This window comes from Polyodon spathula, chromosome 2 (genome assembly GCF_017654505.1).
Source record: "Polyodon spathula isolate WHYD16114869_AA chromosome 2, ASM1765450v1, whole genome shotgun sequence".
NCBI classification, from domain to species: Eukaryota; Metazoa; Chordata; class Actinopteri; order Acipenseriformes; family Polyodontidae; genus Polyodon; species Polyodon spathula.
In genome coordinates, this window is record NC_054535.1 from 80,748,612 (window position 1) to 80,770,836 (window position 22,225).

The following is a 22,225-nucleotide window of genomic DNA, read 5'->3' on the forward strand; positions in this document are numbered from 1 at the left end:
AAAATCAGTTTTTGGTGAGGCATGCAGTATTATGCGCCTAAAACACTTTGTTCAACACTAGAGCAGATAATACAGTACAATGTGTGTTGCTTGGGATAATGCTGTGTTTCTATATACCTGTCTTGCTACAAAACAAAAGCAAATTCCTTAAAGGATAAGCATGAACAATAGAATCCCCCAGAGCACTAATGATATGTACGCTACCAGCATTGTCTGCTTACTTAACTACAGTACTGCCCTGGGCTGTTATTTGACCTAGGTCTTCACTATACAGATGTGTTATCTCCAGATCAATCAATCAGTTTGAAACCAGTGGAGATCTAACAGCAAAAATGCTTGGCAGCTGACATACCTGAAAGGGTGTGCAAATCACAGAATTGGGCATTGCTAGGGTTCAGTAATCATTTCAATAACTTCTCGTTTTGGATTAGCAATTCTTTTATGGGGTAATTGGGACATCTCTGTTACAGCTGCACTATTCTACACAACTGACACTGAGAAGCACTGATGACAAGGGCCAAAATGTTCCATTTTCTCTACCACTCTCCCAGGATGCAAGTGCTTACTAACCAATCACAGGGGTGTTTCCCTGGGATGTCTTGGATGCAGACTCTAGACCAGAAAAATCTATATTCTTTTGTCCTACAGCCTGCTACATAGGCTTATACAAGAGAACATCCATTGCAAAAAATAAAAATAGAAACATGTTTTATAACAATGAGATATCATAACCACATCTTTTTTTGTGTGTTTATATTTGTTTTTCTGTTTTTGTGTTTGCTTTGCAGCATCCACTGCTGTTTGAAGCACCAATTTGGCACATCTATCATAACCTTTTTTTTTTTTTTTTACAGCTGTGACAAACATAATAGTGCAAATGAGATTTATATGGGCTCATGTTTTCATAAATCTTGCATGTGATTTTTAAGCAAGGTCTTATAATGCGCTGCTTCAGCTTTTTTACATTCACAGGGGATATAGCATTTCACTCATATAAATACGTACTTACAGTAATGGAAATGAATAAACATACCTTCTTCTGTGTTTTAAATCTGTATCATCATTATTTTGGCCTTTCCTGTTAAAATAAGAAAAACATGAGTTTATTTCAGTACGTGTGAGATTATTGGTGTTTATTTATTAACTGTAAACACTTTTCTAAGATTACACCACAAAGAGACAACATTGAATTTAATTTTCTATGGTAGCTAGAAAATTGGCTCTTATTAAAAGCATTTGCAGTCCAGATGCATTAAAATGTAAAACAGATACAACATACTTCAAATTGTGATTTTATGTGATTTTAAATTAGTCTACGATGTGTTTAGTCTGTAGTTTAACTATATTCTTCAGATTTTTGTTACTTTGTTGAAACTCCAATTTTCAAAAATAAAAAAAAAATTATAATGTATAATACAATTAATTCAGCGCCAGTAAGGTACAGTACAATGTAATGATGTTATACCACTGGTATAAAACTACTGCTTTTGCTAGTGCTCTTTAAGCCCATTTTTAAGCACATTATCTGTGGTAAATTGCTTCAAATTACTGTAAGTGGAAATGTGTTACACACATTTCGAGTTGATGTATATCCAGTAATACTTTGCATATTAGGTTCAGATTTTTTTCTTTGGGTAAATGACCCGACACAAGCACAAGCAAGTGCACTAGGTAAGTTCCAAAAATAGATTTCTATGATGATCCAAAGCATTGTTGCTCCTCAAAGGGGATCTATGTAAGACAATGATTTACAAACAATGTACAATCGTACTGTACTTTTTTAATATTGGATCAGCCAGTAACCTTTTACTAGCGAGCAATTCTGTCTCTTTAGCATTCAGGAAAAGGGTTTGTCCCTAAGCTTTTAAATCCAGTTTTCCAACCTTCGACCTCCTTATCGTTGTGCAGTTGAACAGTTCATTTTTAAGAAGGTACAAGTCAGCACTCTTCCAGGTGGTGGCCTGCTGCTTTTGTTTCTCCAATGCTGGCTTTGGTGGACAGAGTTCCTTTTCATAGGACACTTAGCCCAGTACAGAGAGCATTACAGAAAGCCAGGAAAAGTAACAATGATAAAGGGGATAGGACATTTAACAATAACAAGATAATTGTTCTGTTATTCAGTCACTCATCTACCCCCCAGGCTATTAGATAACATGAGTCATACAGTCACAATGTGACCTAAACAGTGTCTTGCCCTTCACATAAAGCTAAAATAACCTATAAGAGAACGAAGGATGACATTGTAATCATAATGACTTGTGCAATTCGGAATTTATTGACTAATGTATTACCTAAACATTAACAACCAACGTTGTTACACGTTAGGCTTGTGTGCTACCACTAGAGGGAGTGAAGATACTGCAACAGCAGTGCTTGAACAAAGAAATTCCAATGCCTTTTGTCATCTGAGAATCAGGACAGTTCAAATCTGAATGTAAAGATTCACAAGTGACATTCTCTCAGTGATTATTACTATGAAACAGATTTATTAACCAATTTTGAATGCAAAACTATGTCATATAACTAGGCTTTTTTAACAAGATACAACAAAAATATAACAATGGGTGGTTACTAAAGGATTAAACCATTAGTAAAAGAAAGCTAGACAGACAAAAGTAGAAAGTTAAAGAAGTGGTCTTTATCCACAAAGCATTTTTCAAGCTAGTTTTAGTTTATTTGTGCATTATTCAGTAGACTGTTCAAAATGTATTAGGGTGTAATTGGCAACTATTCCTAACATGTATTTGTGGTATTAAAGTCATTATAAACGTAATGGTTTGGACCATAAACATATTACATCTGCAAATTGTTTATAAAAATGCCACAACAATGTGCTAATTCTTGGTGCTTAATTCCACAATGCACTGGTCCTAGTAAACAGCCCATGAGTACAGTGCATACAGGACTAAATGCCACAAGTAAAACAAGGAGTGTATTGCTACCTTCGTCTCGCAGGCTGCACAGCTTCATTTTCATTTCCACCAGAAGGGGTCCGTCTTCGTGGGTTTGGAAATTTGGGTGATTTGTTTCGCTCATTTGGAGAATTATATAAACCACTTAAAAAGGCAAAATAAATAGCTTATTTATACATATAATTCAAATAATCCCTTCATTTCAGAACACTGCAATGGTATACTGAGGTATTGTTTATTTTGTTTCTTATTCTGCTTATCTGTGAGCTCCATCGACAAAGTCGGTACAATTCTGAAGCCCTCTCCTATCTTGATGTTGTTTTCTCTGCCAAAAAACATCACTATACTGTATATTTATAACCGCACTGAAGGAAATTGATTTTGAGGTGTTAACCATATAAAATCAAAATACCGAACAACATACCACACTCTTTAGCTCAAGGAAGATTATCATATTAAAGTACTGTTGGGTGTAGAAGGCTCTTGGTACTGATTTACAAAATTACTGTTTAATCTCATTGATGTTAATCAATAGCGAAAGGGTGGATATCCATGAAAGTCAGCTATGATTAAAATGTAAATCTGATAAATCTGTAATCTGGTACTAATGTATATAAAACATGTATCAGGAATTGTAAAATTGTGCGTGATTTTCATCAAACAAATAGGTCCAAATGTATCAAGGTCATTTTTGAGGAAAAACTGACTCGGTATTATTACAGAATCAAAAGGTGTTCAGATTGTCTTTGTTAAAAGTTTTGTAACGTGAACATATTTATTATCCATAACCAAAAATGGCTCAAACTGAACTTTGGCATAAAGACCTTGATCATTCTGGCCCAATGTGGCAATGGGTTGTTAACTGTATAACTTTGCTGGATGTGAGCACGAGGATGGAGATAAACAGCCTATAATGTACAATCATTCTTGTTTAATGAAGTTGCGTCTCATTATTTATTTATCACTTTCATTTCACTTGGTTCAGGCTGGTCCTCCACCATCTGGGGCTTTGGAATCCCCCAGGGAATCCAGCTAACTAGTATTCCAGTCCAATCTCAGACAATACCCACTTCTTTCAGCTTGTCTGCCACTTAAATTCACTTATGATTACTGTTTCTGTTATTTTTTTTCTTTTGTTGCTTTTTACAGCTGACCGCGGTGTGTGTTCCTCTACAGTACACTAGTTGGAGTGACAGACAGATACAGAGGTCTCTGGAAGTGTTTGTCACTTACTTCATTGTTTCAGCACATGTGCCTGCAGAGCTCATACAACTTTAACATTCGCCACATTTGCATCTGTTAAATTGTTAATTGCTAGGTCACATTTGAAAATGCAATGCAGTGTTTAAAGAAATGGTAATATGGTGCTGTCAAGTGTCGCTCTGCTGCTTACCCACAGTCACACAATTCTGTATGTTATTTAATGTATAATTTCACACAAATAGGAAATATACTTGCTGTGTAAAAATGATATAGACAAGCAAACCGCTGAACATTAAAATAAAAACTGTATGCAAATATGTTGCCTTACACACAGCTTATATAACTCAAATGTTGAGACCAAAACATTTTTTGACTAAAATATAATGTGTACCTGCCGTTACTACAACAACAGAAAGGTAAATGTGACGCATATACAGTGCACCCCTTTTGTAATGCTGCAGTCGGGAGCCACAGGTAAGAGGCAGGGCAATTTGTGTTCCACCTTAATACAAGTGTCAGTATAATAGCATTATGGGCCAAATGGAGCTATGACCATACTGCCAGATACTGCGGTATAAAGGGCCTCCTTTTAACGAGGGATAACAAGAGTACGTGTAGCAAGTCTAACTTGTGTGAATGAGGATATGTTCTGAGAATTTATTACAGTTGCTGGAGATTATTATATAATTACATGGCTGTTCCCTATTGATCCAAGGTCTGAGGTAAAACACAGCAAGAAAAGGTTTAGAACAGAGACACAATCATGTCTTGGCCTATGTCTCTGAAACTGCAAGCGGTACAAGCTGACATATATACAGGTGCTATATCTGTGTAATCTCACCTCTGTGGCCCGTTCTCATCCCAGGGTGCACTGGTTTTCCTACGCTGTGTTTCAGGACTGCTGTCTGGTTTTGTTATTTTTGAACTTGAAAAATAAAAATCATTTTTTAAAATTTTTTATAGCATTTAAGAGCACTCGTGGTGAATATAAACACTAAAATTCAATCAGGAGGGCAAATCAGTAGCAATTCTATTAAATTGGTTGTAGCTAACACAATTATTGACATCAATCTTACCTTACACTTCCATTGGCTGTGTTGGTATCAAATGTGCAGTATTAAAAGAAAAACAGGGAACGTGTATTTTCATTCTGTTTGCAAGCCTTACTTTGAGGTAGGCTCGCACTACCATGGTCATTTCACAGGGAGAGTTAAACTGTCCCTTACCATTTCATGCCATTTCAACTGCTCCCCCATTGACTGAGATGCTTTGCCACCACTACTATATTTGCCCCAAAGACACTACAGAGGGGAAATAACCTATGACATTAAACTGTATCAGACTAGCTGAAAGCAAGACAAGAAAATAAACATATTTCTTTAATCTGATGTAGTAGCAGATATCATGTTTTAAAAAATAAATATATGCTTGCTACACCATGTATTTCTGTCAAAACGGAACGTGGTGTGAGAATACAGAATTCTAGCAAATGGAAATGCCTGACTGGCACAACCTTTAACCACTTTAACACTGACAGTCTGTCACAGATTGTAACTTCGTAGAAATGTGTTACTGCCTCCAAAGCAACATATCAGTGTAGACTTATTTTTTCTTTACCTTTTTACTGGAGAAGGGGCAATAATCTTAGTAGTTGCTTCGCTTTTTCCGTTCTCAGTCTTTGTGTCAGTTCGATTCCCATTGTTAAGTCCTGAAACAAAATGAATGCAAAGCATTTATCTTCTCATGCACAGCTTTCTATAGGTCACATTTACAATGTAACCCTATACATTTTGCTTGATCCTCAGCTGTGTACATGGATCACCAAAGCATTCTTAGCATTTGACTAACCAACTTGTAAATGTAGTCTAGACAGCATCAAAAAATGTTCTATTCACACTTTACTATTAGCATTTTTTTTTCTGTGTTGCCTCAAATTCTCAGTTAACTGGAATTCTTTTGTGATGCAAATAATGACAGGTTTACCACGCCTAGCATCAATCAATCTAGCATCTAAACCAGAGTGCTATACAGCCTTGAACACAGCAGTCCACAAAGAGGAGTAATGCATCACTGCAGGTCTTTTCTCTGCATCTGCATGTTGAGATTTTCACCTGTCTTCTTTGAAATATTTTTCCTATTGTCTCATTCCAATAATGATTTACATTGATAACATATATAAAATAAGTCCTGGAACAACAAATGTAATCGTTGTATCTAATTGTTTCTCAAAACTTTGTCAAGTTGAGTCTTAATGGTGCCAAAAGATCTTGTCTCAACTTTAAATTATTGTTGTGTGATCTTTAATTTCCCTTCAGTAATGGAAATATGGGTTTGGTGATATTATATCTTGGTTATAACAGGTTTGTATGTAAGAAATAATGGTTTGGTGAAACATTTTGGAACAACCTTCCTAGCACCTTTGTTCTCTTATTCACAGATTTCATTTACAAGCTGAAGCTGACATCGTGTAGTGACAAAAACAATTATTCAACCACACAAAAATATATATATATATATATATATATATATATATATATATATATATATATATATATATATATATATATATATATATTATATTTATATTTATATTTAACAAGTCATATATATATACTATACTGTGGATTCCGATATATCGCAGTCCTGGAGTTGGCTCCCATTTTTACTATCTAACTGCATATGCCTTAGCTGCAATATATATAGGCACTTAGAATTACTGTTCGTTTTATTTCTACTGCACATTTCAAACAACAATATACAAAACAATTAAAAACAAAGCATTACTATCGCACTGTTATCATATACACAAGTATTGCACAATAACACAAAGCAAATTAAATATCTACTTGCTGAAGCGGTTTTTATTTTAGCCAACGAGCTGATCACGTGTGGCTGCAACGCATTAGCAAAAGCCACAAGGCAGTGACGTCAGCTCCTTAGCAACAAGCCTCCTATGTTGTTGTTGGGAATGGATAATTTCAATGCAGCTGGCTTGTGCATTTGAGAGGAAGACTCATGAAATTAATTGGATACTCAAGTTGATGACAAGCAATTACCCTCCGCGTATGAATTAAAATGGTGTGCTGCTTTCTATATGAAAAATGAAAAAAAGCAGGTTGCGTAAGGATTTATACTGGACGCTTACAATCTTGATAAAACGAGGGAGTGGTTGTACAGTATTTGTTAGCCTATTTGTTTTTCTATGGGTCTCTTACAATATCATGGCCCTCAATATATAGCAGATTTATAGTGGACCCCGACACCCGCGATATAGATATAAACATTAAGTGCAGCCAACAATTACATAAAAAGCAGTCTATCTAATAATCTTCCTCTGATAGCTGTAAACACTGAGTAAATACAACCAAACCCAGCATTAAATAGAATCTTTGTTATTGTTGGTAATAAAGCACCAATTTTAAAGAACATTTTTGTTGTATTTTACACAGAATATTTTCTATGCTCTTTTCACGACAGATAAAACAAGGCATTACATATTTACCAGTGGTACAGTTTTGGCTACACATTACTATATGGAAACTACACACTAAAAGGGCTTACTCTTACTGGTTTACCTGCTTGTTGAGTCTGAGCAGTCCTTTTTGGGTATGTTTTGCTGCGAGTTCTTTGTACTTGTAAGTCTGGCCGTGGCAGCTCAATAGACTGATGTCTGCTCATTTGCACAGCTGTCTTCCCGCTAAACAGTATGAAAAAGAGGCAATTGTAAATACTAGGAGTCTGTGCGTGGTGAATCCACCCATAGGGCTCAGACCAGTGATGTACCAAAGATAGGAACGAGCTTGTCAGGTTAATGTCTATTTGATTACACAGTAATCAATACATCCATAAAGCCTTTATGAATTGACTTGTGAGAATACAGAATAATGTTTGACAACAGTCATGTGGATATTTTTCTACTCACTCAAAGATGAATGCATAAAGAGAGCTCTTATATTTTAGGATAGTAATAACATCTTCTAAAATCCAAATACAAGCAAAAAGTCAAATTCTTATTCTCAGCGGAAACGTTTTAAACCCCTTTTATCTTGACTACACCTGCAGGTGTACTGCAGTTGGTGTTGCAATGTTTACCCTGGGGGAACTGGAAAGTTGACCTGAAAAAGTCACTAGTCAGGGAATCTCACAGGTACCTGTCACGCAAAGATCAAATGAGATGAAAACAACATACTGGAATCAAATGCTGCATACTCCTTTCTTTCTTTTTTAAACATATTTTTTACCCTACTGCCAAACTTATGAATATGCTCCAGTGAAAACCAGGAAAAATTCAAATAGATTTGTAATAACAGCAAACAGGTTTGCTTAGCTAAATGAATACCAATATATTAGTAGGGTTCACCCTTTAGTGAATACGGATCAGCAGAACCACTTTTGTGGATTGGCAACTGCTGAAGCACCCAGTTTTTGAAACATGTTTAAGCTGGTTGTAAAAGTTGCTGAAAACAAGCTTAAAAAAAATGTTGTTGGAACTTTTCACACGTTGAAAACTGCTTGAATGTGTAGAATTAGTTGCCTTAAAGTTATATAACAGGAGCTTGGCAGAGCAAGGTCTTGTATAATACAAATATTTAAACAAGTTCTTTACTCCTTGGTGGCCTGTCTTGGAATGAATGAATTGGGCACATATAGTAATATATTGCACATAACCGAGACTGTGGCTGTTTAGACTTATGTCATACCAAAGCAAACACTTGCAATACTAAATCCTTTCATCATCTGATTTCCTATTCACGTTTCAGCAAAGTTACTGCAGGTTATGTCTGCGATTTGGCAAATCTCCAAGCTTCTTTTCTGTTGTTCCAAATAAAACATATTAAAGTACTATTACTATTGCACCCAACATACCTTAGTTCATATGTACTGGAGTTTCAGTAAATATGAATGAACCCTTTTGGTAAAGCTCACAAAATCAAAATCATATTCACCCTAGTTTACTCTAAAATGAATGTCCACTTATATAGTAGTTTAGGGTTGTTGTACATAGCAAGATGAAAATTGTTTGGTATGCAGATAGGTTCTCTAATTATTTTTAGTCACGCCAGTCCCAGTGCAATGATCCAAAAATCAGTGTGCCTCTATGCCCAAACCATAAGTAGGTTGGTCCTACTCAACCAGAAATAGGATTCTTGAAAATTTTAGAACAAACTGCCGTAAAATAAAAATGAAACAATAAACAGGGTGATTAGAAAGCAAGTTTACCACGTCAACGCACCATATCATTGATGTGGGAAACTTACTTTCTAATCACCCTGTAAATATATAATCTGTTTATAATGTTAATAATCACCTCTAATTTGGTATTTCATGTCTATTTTTTCAGTTAGTACAGGTGGTAGAAGTGAATCGCTTTCTCAACAATAATAAATAAACCATGGAACTTGAATGCACAAACATTGTTTTTTTCTTCATTCTGTTCAGTGAAACATCCTTCAGCTGAGGTGGGCCTGGGTCTTCTGAAAGGGGAACTCTGGCAGTGGCGATGCTGGAGGAGGCGTGGGGCACTCTGGCAGTGGCGATGCTGGAGGAGGCGTGGGGCACTATTGCAGTGGTGATGCTGGAGGAGGCGTGGGGCACTATGGCAGTGGCGATGTTGGAGAAGGCGTGGGGCACTATGGCAGTGGCGATGCTAGAGGAAGAGTGGGGCACTATTGCAGTGGCGATGCTAGAGGAAGAGTGGGGCACTATTGCAGTGGCGATGCTAGAGGAGGCGTGGGGCACTATGGCAGTGGCGATGCTGGAGGAGGCGTGGGGCACTCTGGCAGTGGCGATGCTGGAGGAGGCGTGGGGCACTCTGGCAGTGGCGATGCTGGAGGAGGCGTGGGGCACTCTGGCAGTGGCTATGCTGGAGGAGGCGTGGGGCACTCTGGCAGTGGCGATGCTGGAGGAGGCGTGGGGCACTCTGGCAGTGGTGACGCTGCCAGCAGCAGATGTAGCGGTTGCTGAGGTTGGCCTAGTGTTTGACCTTATGAGTCTGGAGCCATTAGAAGCCCCTTCCCCATTGACTCTGGAGACGGCGGCCTCCCCCAAACCCCCCACCCCCTTGGTACTGGAGAAGGCAGTGTCCCCTCCACCTTTGGCACTTGAAATGGCAATGGCTCCTCCCTCTCTTGCTCTGGAGGTGGCAACTGCTCTTCCCCCTTTGCTTGCCTCCAGGAGAGGCCGCCCCTCCCCTTCTTCCTCTTTCTGGCTGGTCGTTTCTCCTTTTTCGGGCACTACTGGCAGGTAGCTCCTCCTGATGTTGGAGGGGGCAGCATAGCACCAAGTGCCTGAACTCCCCGCAGGTGAGGCACCAACCTTGGTCTTTGAGGCAGGTGAGGGGAGCGCGTCCAAACCTCTGTCTTGGGAGGCAGAGGGGCCAGTCTCTGGCTTTATGGCAAGTAGCTGGTCTTGGGTCTTTAGGCCAAGCCACTCTTCTGGGTACTCCACCTCATCCCTCGTGTACACCATCACAAAGCGGGGCTCTTCATATGGGCACTCCTCTTTGTGGTGCCCAAACCCTGGATATTAAGGCCCCTTCAGTTTCCTGCTGCCTCTGCTCCTGCTCTAACTCCTCTGCCTCTAGGGGGGTGATCTCACATCTCACACCATATGTAGCACCAAACAAAGGCTTTCTTCCCCTTTTATACAGGCAGCCATTCTTCAATTAACATTCAAGTGCCTAATTGGAGAATGGCCACACCTGTGATTCTTGGCAGGGACAGATTTAACCCCATCCTTACCAACCTTACATTCCCATACACACTATCTACGCAAGCAGGGCTTTTGGCCAGCTACAGTGTGTTAATACAGTTTGTATTTCAATCTAAGTATCTAAGATACTGCCAGACTGTGCTCTTACAAGGATGAGAAACATTAATGCTGAGGGCCTTAGTCAATTAAATAGCTGGAGAAAAATACTGACTCATGGAAGTGTTAATAGTGTTACAATGTATCTAATTATTCCATTCAACTCTAAAGCAAATAAAAGAACATTTTAACAAGCAACAAGGAACACAAAATAAGGGAAGTGGAAAATCCATGCTGACATCTCACAACAGACATACTTTGCAGTGTATCTTTCATACATGCAGTTTACTTTCTTTTATCAAAGTTGTTTCTATGACAACCATAAGTGTAAGCCAGCCACATCTCATGAATGATAACAGGTTTCCTGGGTATCAGTTATCAATAATAAATGAGCAAGAAAGTATGAAATTGTATTTTTACATTGCTATGTTACGATAACATAGAATATCACAAACATTTCAAAGCATTAAACACTGCATTTCATACTAACTTGAGTAAACTGTTATTTTAAGAACAAGTTTAATTAAAAAAGTTAAGGGAAATTAATTCTCATTACCTGTATCGATGTTTCGATCCAAGGGAACCAAACTTTGTTAACTTTCTTGTCAAGGAGTTGGAATCATGTTCTGGCATTCTGAAAAAAAAAAACATCAAAAACAATCAGGAGGTATATGATCAAATATTTCTATCATTTGTCAAAACATGATTATTGTTATCTAAGTACAGTGCCTTTCCTTTGTTCTAACACAATTCTTAAGAGCCTAAGGCAATCTGTCAGCCCCAATAAAATACAGGCATCAAAGATTCTGACTGCAGCAAGGGACTATTTAGTTTTTTGAAAATTGAGGAAAGCTAATTAATTTAGGATTGGCTTTGGGCTCCATTGTTTTAATAATTTAGCTCTGTTCTGTACAGAGCTTTGTGGTGACTGGTTTATGAAAGACACTTGGCAGGTACAGTATTAGCCATTGTTAGAATGGTACTGTGGCGATAATATTTTTTATATTTTGGCAAACTAACTGTAACACAATGTCATGTACCTGTACACACTGGTAATATATTGCAGTACCATGGTACCCTTCTGTACCAGAGTTCTACTGTATCAGGGCCACTGTGCACTGCTCAGTATTTCTTCCAAAATGCTTGTGTTGCCATGGTTAGTCTTCTTGTGGTGTGCTATATTCTCTGCTAAAGTTTCTCCAGGATTGTACATTCTTATTATAATGATATCTCAATGGGGTTTTAATTTCTGCATCTTTAATGTAACCTGCACAGTAGCTTGTGAAGATAACATGTGATGCCAGATTGCTGCAGTGTTATGCAGTTGTGGCACAGCTTGAACTTATTAAGTCATGGTTGTAGCTGTTTCTCATGAACACATGGTTAGAATATTAGTATGCTCATGTGCAAAAAAGGTTCCATAATTTAATAAAATAAACATCACAAATAACACTTTATTCTCGTGAGCATTTTCAGTGCCAGTAGCATTTAAAATAACAGCTGGGATTAATGAAGTACTGCATGTTGTGAGATTCTGTTTTGCTTACCTAAAGAATGTGTGGTATTCTACACAGCATTTCCAGAGGTGTTTACAAGCTGTTTTATTTGGTGCTTCAAAAAAGAAAGATGTCTCATTGCACTGAAAAACAAAAGCATGACATTTAAAACAAGGGTTTGCGAAGTACGGTCTGATTTCCACAGATTGCAAGCCATTGTCAAGGGCAGTAACATTTCTTCAAAAAAATTATAACAACCCTACCACATGCAGTGCTATGCCAAAGCTAGACGCATTCTAATTTTTCTGAAAGCGTACTATTATTTTAAACTTTACACTTCTAAAACACAGAGTATTGCACAGTGAAAATGCTTGGGAGTACTGTGGTTATTCCTGGAAATAACAGCTAAGGCAATTTAGGATAAATTCCTAGACTGCAGTGGATTTCTGCAGGTTAATAAGCAATGAATATTTCCCTGAGAACATCAGGTTGATTCAAAAGGCTTAAATAATTTCTTTTAAAAAAAAAAAAAAGTATGAATCTTCAATACTCTGTCCTCACCTAGCACGGCATGTCAAAAATCACTGAGGCAAACTTAAGTCTTGGATTTGATATTAATTGCCTGCTTCGTAAATTAAATGACATGCCTTACTAAGCACTATTTATCTACAAACCTTTACCCCTGAATCAGTCATTTCGATGTGGCACTTGTTCAATATTTCACATGCCTGTCTGAAGATAAAGCTATAGCTGCATACTCTTTTTTAATGAAAAATGCATTGTTCAATGATCTGGAATACTTAAATATTCACTATTAATTTTTGAATACATACTGCAAAATTAAAAAATAATACGCCCTCAAGGATGCACCAGAGAAGGCATTACTCATTTCCTCAACAATCTGACATAGTTTTACTAATATCTAAGGGCCTATTGAATTAATATGAATAACAGAGGATCTAAATCCGGTCATTTCATTACTAAAATAAGATCTTTCCTGGAGCAGAGTAATCATCCCACAAAGTCAGTTTTTTGGATCATTGAAGGTGAATTGCCATGTTGATGATTTCCAAGTGGTATACATCTTTAAACATTTATCCAGTGTATTGTCTGTGTGTTGTTCTGCGGAATATGAGTTTGCCTTTTATTCCCTTATTGTCTTTGATGTATTGTCTGGAATCTTCAGTATCTGACCATGCAATTAGTTCTGGATGTTTATTTTTAAACTAGTAGCACAGAACTGCTTCAGTCAATACACAGACTGTTCAGCAGTGCTGTTTTTTTGGAGAATACTAACCTATTCTTGAACTTGCTGCTAAAGAACTGTAACATACAACAAGCAAATGGTCATTTTTTTTGAAGAGGTAGCATAATCTAAATCGGCTAAAGCAAGGATTTAAATTACCGTATTCACTCGAGTAAAAGTCGACCTTGTGTAAAAGTCGAGGCCCCCATGGTGAGGGTGAGATTAGGGTATATATTTTTATTTTTATTTTGTTATTGATTAATTATTAATTTGTTATTGAAACAGATGGTAAGTTTGGTGAAACAGAAAACAAAATGTAACTCCTGAAATCGATACTGCTGTTATAGTGCACTTCAGGCGTTAGTTTTTCTAAATATATGTATAGACAAACAAAACGAGTAGACACTAACAAAACAGGGTGGACTAATGCTACACAAAACAAGTATGGTGCTGGTCCTTCCATCACTCACAGCAATTGATATTGTTTACTTTATGTTTCTCCTCTCTCTCTCTCCCGTTCTCCACTCCCAAACACACAACCCAGAGTGATTTAAAACATGCTGCTTTTATGCAGCTGTACCGAGACTCAATTGCTAATCAATCGTTTAATTGGAGTCTCGGTACAACTGCACGTGAATTAATAAAGTGCAATTCCCTGTGCTTGCATATTATTACATTTTACCTGCACGTAAAGTGCTGTGCAAGCCTCGTGCCTAAATACAACTATATATTTTAAACCACTCGTGTTACACAGACCCATTTATAACCTGTGTACCAATGACTATACACCAACATTAACACATTACACGTAACATACAACACAAATAAATAGCCCAAAGGCAGGGCACTTTGCCACAATATATAGACAATGTTACAAAATCATTTTCGCCAATCTTGAGATGGTTGCTTTTTGATTTAAGAGAAATTAGACGCATTTGAATTGAATCACCAATGTGAAGTCACTTAATAGGGCGTTGGGCCACCACATGCAGCCAGTATGGCCTGTATGCGCCGTGCATAGAGTCTACCTTCAGGAGGGATGAGGCACCATTCTTCCACGAGAAAGTCAATCAACTCACGCCTGGTTGATGGAGGTGGAAAACGCTGTCTCAGGCGTTGTTCCAGAATATCCCATAAATGCTCAATTGGGTTCAGATCTGGTGACTGAGAAGGCCATGACATATGGATAAAATCAGTGTCATGCTCATCAAACCATTGGGCGAACACACGTGCTCTGTGGATGGGGGCACTGTCATCCTGAAAGACACCCCCCTCCCCCCGGCAGGAAAGAAATGCTGCAACATGGGGTGAAGATGACCACTCAGTACCATTAAGTAACGATTAGCATTGACCATGCCTTCTAAGGGCACCCAAACCATGCCAGGAAAATGCACCCCACAACATTACGGAACCACCAGAACCCTTCACTGTTGGAAATAGAGTAGAGTTCTTTAGGTTGGCGCCACACATGCACTCGTCCATTTGTCGAGAACATGGTGAAGGACGATTCATCTGACCATACCACATTTCTCCACTGCTCGGTAGTCCATTACCTGTGCTCTTTGCACCACTGGACTTGCAAACATGCATTGCCAGGTGTGATGAGCGGTTTGTGCACTGCAATCCGACTATGGTATCCCGCTCTGTGGAGTTCTCGGCAGACCGTTTTTGATGAAACTGGCTGCTTGCGTCCCAGGTTGAAATTTGTAGTAAATTGATCTGCAGTTGCTTGCCTGTTTTGCCTTGAACTTCGAATTAATGCACGGATATGACGATCCTGGAGTATGCGCTTCCGCCCACTGTTGCCCTTTGCTGATGAGGTCTTTCCCATGGAGTTCCATGCCGACATCACCTTAGACACCGTTGCTTGTGAAACATCAGCAAGTTGAGCTGTCTTGGTCACTAAAGCTTCTGCTAAACGCACCCCATATATCACCCCTCTATCAAAGTCACCGAGGTCTCCTCTTGCAGCCATGCTAGCCATAATTATAGGCAACCAGGCCTGTCCAGCATTTTTATACATGACCCTAAGCATGCTGGAATGTTGCTTGCTTAATTACCACCTGTGTGGAAACCCTTGCTTTCAATATACTTGGTGTCCCTCATTTACCCAGGTGTTTCCATTTTTTTTCCACTACCTGTACATTCCCAGAAATTAGAACTAGTTACTGTGCTATATATAAGCGCATGCAATTCAATGCAACAACCACAACAAACAATTCATTCAGAATGAATAATATTAACTGGACAGCGTGCATTTAAACTTCATCACCCACGAATTTATTGACAATAAGGTTGCAATGTTCCATTTGTTTAAAGCAATCATCCAGTATAACAAAAAAAAACAAAAAAACATGTGGGCTACAAGCTCAGTAGAAAAAAATATGCGCATTTGATTAAACTGTGTTTATCTCACCCATTTGAGAGAAGTGTAGCAATGAGATCTTCTGAGTTTTAGCGTCCAAATTAAATCTTCATTAGTTTGTAATCCACAAGGGAAAGATTGACATGGCAATGCAGGTACACAGTGGCAGTGTAGTGAATCATAAAAGCATGCTCAGTGAAACAGAACGAGTCTGTTCTCTTTGAACTAAGTTAACCTGATCTTAACCAGACTTTCTTTCTTTTCAAGCGCTAATACAAGCTACTGATAAAGAAAAATAACAAACAAGCGGCAGTGAGCAAGCCTCTGAATGCATGCCTGCACAGGGCTCCCCTGGGTCCTAAACCCTGCTAGGTACAGACAGGGATTGTATTAACCACACACTGGCCATGATGTTTGCAGACATTAAAGGTTTGCTGACAAGGTTTTTTTTTGTTTCAGTTGTGTATTAGTCGACCCACCCAACTTCAGGATTTTGTTTTGTGGTTAAATTTCTCGACTTATACTCAAGGAAATATGGTATATACAGTGACTTGCAAAAGTATTCAGACCCCGGATCAATTCTCTCATATTACCGAATTACAAATGGTACATTGAAATTTCCTTCTGTTTGATATTTTATTTTTAAACACTGAAACTCAGAATCAATTATTGTAAGGTGACATTGGTTTTATGTTGGGAAATATTTTTAAGAAAAATAAAAAACTGAGCCCTGAGCAATGTGTGTGTGTGTGTGTGTGTGTGTGTGTGTGTGTGTGTGTGTGTGTGTGTGTGTGTGTGTGTGTGTGTGTGTGTGTATTTAAGGGGGCTGGAGCTGGGGCTCCTCCCTTGTGTCATCTCACTAAAACACCTGTATCATAAAGCTTTTGGACAATACACTGATTGGCTGGTCTCAACCCGATCCTGATCTCTTTTTAGATTCTTCAGTGGTTTCCATGCCAACACTTGCAGAGTTTGTGCTTCCACCGCCCATTCCATTTCTCACAACAACACTCCTTCTTTTAGGAATCGTGCCTCTGCAGTTTCTCCTATTCACTCTTCAGCTCCGTCTGCTTTTTCAACAAGATTCTCATGGAAGGCCCATCAAATACTCCAGTGGCAGACACTGCCCTCTTTCACCTAAATGACATTCATCATTATTAATCGCCTCTACCTGCTTCAGCATCCCGACTCTTTCGATTGCTCTTCAATATCTCCCTGTTCGTGTTTTTGTTAATTATATAACTTCTGGCCTTACTAATGGTTTTTCTATTGGTTTAAAATCCATTCCTTCTTCTTCTGTTACTTGTAAAAAACCTCCAATCTGCTAGAAAAGAGCCAGAAGTCGTCAAATCTCTCAACAATTCCGAGATCTCAAAGGGATTCATGGAGGGCCCGTTTTCAGCCCCTCCCTTCCCTCAATTATGCCTCAATCCTTTTGGAGTAGCTACAAGAAAAATGTCAGGCAAGAAGAGCCTCATCATAGACCTCTCTGCCCCTCAGGGCTCTTCTATCAGCAGCATTAATTCTCCCATTCCCTCAGAACAGTTTTCACTTCATTACATCACCATATCTGAAGCTACCCATTCCATCAAAATATCAGAATGGGGTTCCTGGTTAGCTAAAGCAGACATTTCCGACACCTTCAAAGTCATGCATCAACTCCCTTCTCTGTTAACTTTTTGGTATCTGTTGGAGAGGGCAATTCTACATTGCTATTAGACTAACTTTTGGATGCCGCAGCAGCCCTAAGATCTTTGACTCACTCTAAGCCCTCTGCTGGATTCTACTCAATATTAATCGCATCCCCTTTCTGCTGCACTTATTGGACGACCTTCTCCTTATATCTCCTCCATCAGCCCCTCCAGCTGAAGCACTCTTAGAACTCAGGTCTCTCTTCTCTCTTGGAGATCCACCATTCCATTTCTAAACTGAACCTTATTTCACTCCTGGGACATTTCAATTTTGCAGTTTGCATCATTTCTTAAGGTAGGACGTTTAAAAAAAATCTCAGCTAAAAATCTAAACTCTCACATTAATATTACAGCTGAAGCCTGTAAAGACATTAGGATGCGGTCCTCTCTCCTACAGCACTAGAACGACCTTGCTCTGTTTTACAACTACTTAATTTCTGCACCCCACAACCTCTCACTCAATGCGGATGCTTCTTCTATCGGTTTTGGTGGAATTTTTCTAAATCAACGGTTCTTAAATGTCTGGCCACCAGAAATAAAAAATCTCCCTTCTCAGCTTAAATCCACAGCCTTCCTTGAGAACACTCAATTCAGACATCCAGCTCCCTCCGCTCAACCTTTCCTTCTACCCATTCAGTTAACTGGTTTTCAACTAAATTCATATATTTGCAATCTTCTGTCTTCAGCTCATTCTAAAGCTGTTCTTCCTCCCCAATCATATTCTCCCATTCATCCCATTCATTCAGTGCAGCAACATCAGCAGCCAAAGTTAAAATCAACCAGTCCTTAATAAAACAATCTTACATTTGCTCTACTCTCCTTAATATTATTTCCGCTCAACAAAGTATTGCTAGCATGCCCGGAGTGGGGGCCATCTCTCGGCAACGATCACCAGAGGTTTCCTCCCACACAAAAAGGGGGGGCCTCTCAGCCGAGTGGTTAATTAGTTTTAATAAAAAAAAAAAAAAAAAAAAAAATTGAAAATCTGGAATTAATCATTAGCTCACTTCCCAACCTTAGAGGCTGACAACGTCGTCTCGCCCTCCGAGAGCAAGGTTACCGCTGGTAAGATGGGACTCCCAGCCAAAAAACTAACTACATTTATTTTTTCATTCTCCTGCTTAAATCTGTTCATTTGCAACCAATCTCCCCCTTCAGAGAGCAAAGCTTGCTCCCAAATTTTGAGCTAGTTATTGACACAACCTATCGAATACAGCTCTTGCAGCTGGGGGGATCCCTGGCCCTCTTTGCATGTTTATTTCTTTATTCTCTTTTCCAGCTCTTTTGTTTGCCATGCACCAAGTCTGACCTCTCTCAATTAGATGTCTCATTAAGCCAGGGAGACCTTAGTTTGTCCTCCATCCTACCTTATGTTGCCCTTGGGGGAAGTTCTTTGCTTCCCAGCCTTGGAGGTCAATCAGTTCAGCCTCACCTCAGCAAGGGCAGTTCTCCAAGTAGTCAAGGGGAAACCCCTATTCTGTTGCTAAAGTCACAAGCACTTAGTCTTTATTCCAATAGTCCCTTTACTAAGGCCTGTTCAAATCATCTACCTCTTAACAATTGATTAATCGTTTTTCAGCTGTCAGACCTGGTTCAGTACAAACTAGGAAGCATCGGCAAACACCATAACCATATACTGTAATGTTTAGTAAACATTTTTTAACCAAATAGTGCATATAAGGCAGGGGTTTTCAATACGTTTATTGCTTTCTTCACACACACTATTGTAGGATTTTTGTTTACCTTACTCCCAAAGTAATTAATTTGCTATCAAACTGCATCAGTGGATAAGATTAGTTTGTTTGTGAGTAAGGTGCACAGCTGATTTTTCTCGTCTTTGAATATGCACAGCTCAAATCCTCCATGGCAATCGTATCAAAGTCTATTTTCAAATTGTTATTAGATAAGTGCAAACTGTACAAGGCCTGTACTAGTTTATATGGAACGATGAGCCATATAACTGAATCACATCATAACCATATATGGGTTTGCTGATTACCGGCTAATGTGTACTAATAGGTAGAAATACCCTACAAAATGTTTTTGGAACTGTCTAATTTCCAAATGTGTCTATGGAGCCACAGCAATTAAAGTTTACACAAAATCAAGGTGTTAATAAACTAGATAAGAGGAAGAAGCTGAAGAGTGATGGAGTGCATTGTTTTATGATGTGTTTCTTGTTTTTTCTTGTTCTTCTTTTATTTTTAGCGCATCATTGATCAGAAAGAGAAAAAAGTGGTTTCAACAAAAATTGTTTGCATGCCATACAAAAATACAAATATCTCCAATCTGTTTTTCTGTAAATGCTCCCTTAGTTTTTGAACTATACACACACACACACACACACACACACACACACACACACACACACACACACACACACACACACACACACACTACTACAATTCAATTGTAGCATAGTTCATTTTCCTCATAGTTGCTAAATGGATTTCCATGTAGCCTATTGTATTTAGGATATAAGTGATAACACTATCAAACATAGACAATTTCACACTATTTAGAAAATTATTTATTCAGGAATTTTCATTCCAACCTGTTTTGAAGGAAAAAAAAAAAAATCTTACATCTTTTCCCAGCACCCGGAGTTCAAACTGCGTTTCCTTGAAATGAACCTTTGTAATTCTTGGCCTGAAATTAAAAAAAAAATACAATTCATATGAAAAATAAAATCAAGCCAAAAGGTATTTGAATAGTACTGCAAATAAATACACTTACCAGAAATACTTTCCCACTTGATTTTTATTCTTGTACACAACAACTCCGATTGGTGTTAACCCTAAAAAATATTCGGACTGGTTTTCTCCCTGGAATGTAAACATTAATCAAGGAAAGTCTTTATTGAGCAATTACTTTTAGATGATATATATTAACTTAAAACTTTCAACTCAACATCAGTGTTTTAATTACTGCCCAGAATTCTCTGTAGGTAAACAAAACCATCAATTCTGACCGACGCAAACTGCTACTCATGTAACTAGACTAATTGCTAGGATTCTACAGTCATGTATAGACACATTCCTTTTTGCCATTTTCCTGTATGGTTTTGCTGTTAACTTCAAATAATTTTTCCGCAATGGAATGGCTTACAAAGACAGGGTGGAGGTCCACTCCATACATATCCAGTGTTTTAGCGACTCTTAAATAATGAGCCTCAGCCTCTGCAGGAACTTGACCTCTGAAAAAAAATAAAGTTTATGGGGTTAATCTATTTGCAGTTTAGTGGCTTTTTAAAACTGTTCAATTTTAGCTCTACAAGGATTAAACCCACGCACAGACATAGAGCAGGTCCCCATAATCTTGGACTGCATTGATGTGTAGGTGTCTATCGGTTTATCACATTATACCCAGATTCAATCTGAAAGATGTATAGGAGACCGAGAGTTATGATAGAAGTTTGGGGAAAAGCAATTATCGTGGTCACTATGTAGAGTGTGATAGACTGATTGACAGACATACTCAGACCTCAAGGGTGCTCACTGTGAACAAGGCGTACCAACTGTTACTATGCTATCATTAACATAATGCACATTGTATATTGCACCTATAAACCTATTACTGAGGTGAATGCATAACTCAAAGTTTTTTTAAAGACATTATAACAATAAAACACAGAGCAGTAAAGATGAAAAGAAACTGATGTTTATATATTTGTATATAGTCAAACCTGTATTAAATATTACTTATAAAGGATTATCTAGTGACCACTCAAAAGAATCCCTGTTAAACACATTTGCCGTGCTAAGCTAGCTATTAAGAACACCTGTCGACAAAGACCACTTTCAATGAGTGGTTGTTACAAGGTGGTTCGACGTGTCAGTACAAAAAATATTACGGGTGGATGCCTCATATTTGCCTTTTTTGATTTTAAACAAAAACCTACAATTGCCAGAGTCAGTGAAAAAGCTCTGATAATTGAATTAGACACTCAGTAATAATGTAAATGTTGATAGGAGGCAAATAAATATATCACTGCAGACCTGATCCCTTTTATTTGACAGGAAATTGTTACCACATAAAAAAATTATAATAATAATTGCAAAGTCTAACAATAATAAAGAGTCCTGTGTGACCATCTCATTCATTGTTTCACCATCCATTCCAGTAAAGGAAGTCAATTTCACTTTCACTACTGGTTTTTATATAATTATATAGGTATCACGTTTGTTTGGGATAGCTAAGCTTTATCATTTTCAAGCTAATCTTCTTAATCGCAAGCTCTTGGCATTACATTTTGTAATATACTAGCAAAATAACTATGGGTATCTAAGCAATTATTTGTTAACACAAAGAAATCCATAACCAAGCCTGAACAAATGTTTACACAAACCACAAGTATGCATTTGGCTATTATCCACAGCATATGCAATGGCTTGAAAAAAAAAAAAAAGCGCCAATTAATTAATTTGAGACTGCTATTAACTTTCTCGATATTTTATATACTTATTTAGGTTTATTTTATGCATTGTATTAAATATTTGTTGTGG

General features: G+C 38.1%; 1 protein-coding gene across 4 annotated transcripts in view; it reads right to left on the reverse strand.

Moving 5' to 3' along the window:
• Nucleotides 1–22,225, reverse strand: part of LOC121301900 (band 4.1-like protein 4A) — a 90,785-nt gene that overhangs the window by 10,263 nt on the left and 58,297 nt on the right. For 3 of the 4 annotated variants that reach the window (XM_041231637.1, XM_041231621.1, XM_041231614.1), the window contains 10 exons: nt 20,829–20,916; nt 20,457–20,545; nt 20,306–20,369; nt 12,470–12,561; nt 11,479–11,556; nt 7,691–7,812; nt 5,733–5,823; nt 4,957–5,040; nt 2,943–3,056; nt 1,034–1,078 (listed from right to left, as the gene is read on the reverse strand). In XM_041231637.1, the coding sequence (XP_041087571.1) occupies nt 1,034–1,078; nt 2,943–3,056; nt 4,957–5,040; nt 5,733–5,823; nt 7,691–7,812; nt 11,479–11,556; nt 12,470–12,561; nt 20,306–20,369; nt 20,457–20,545; nt 20,829–20,916 (867 nt within the window). The remainder of the gene's footprint in view (nt 1–1,033; nt 1,079–2,942; nt 3,057–4,956; nt 5,041–5,732; nt 5,824–7,690; nt 7,813–11,478; nt 11,557–12,469; nt 12,562–20,305; nt 20,370–20,456; nt 20,546–20,828; nt 20,917–22,225) is intronic. The other variant, XM_041231630.1, reaches the window with a different exon arrangement.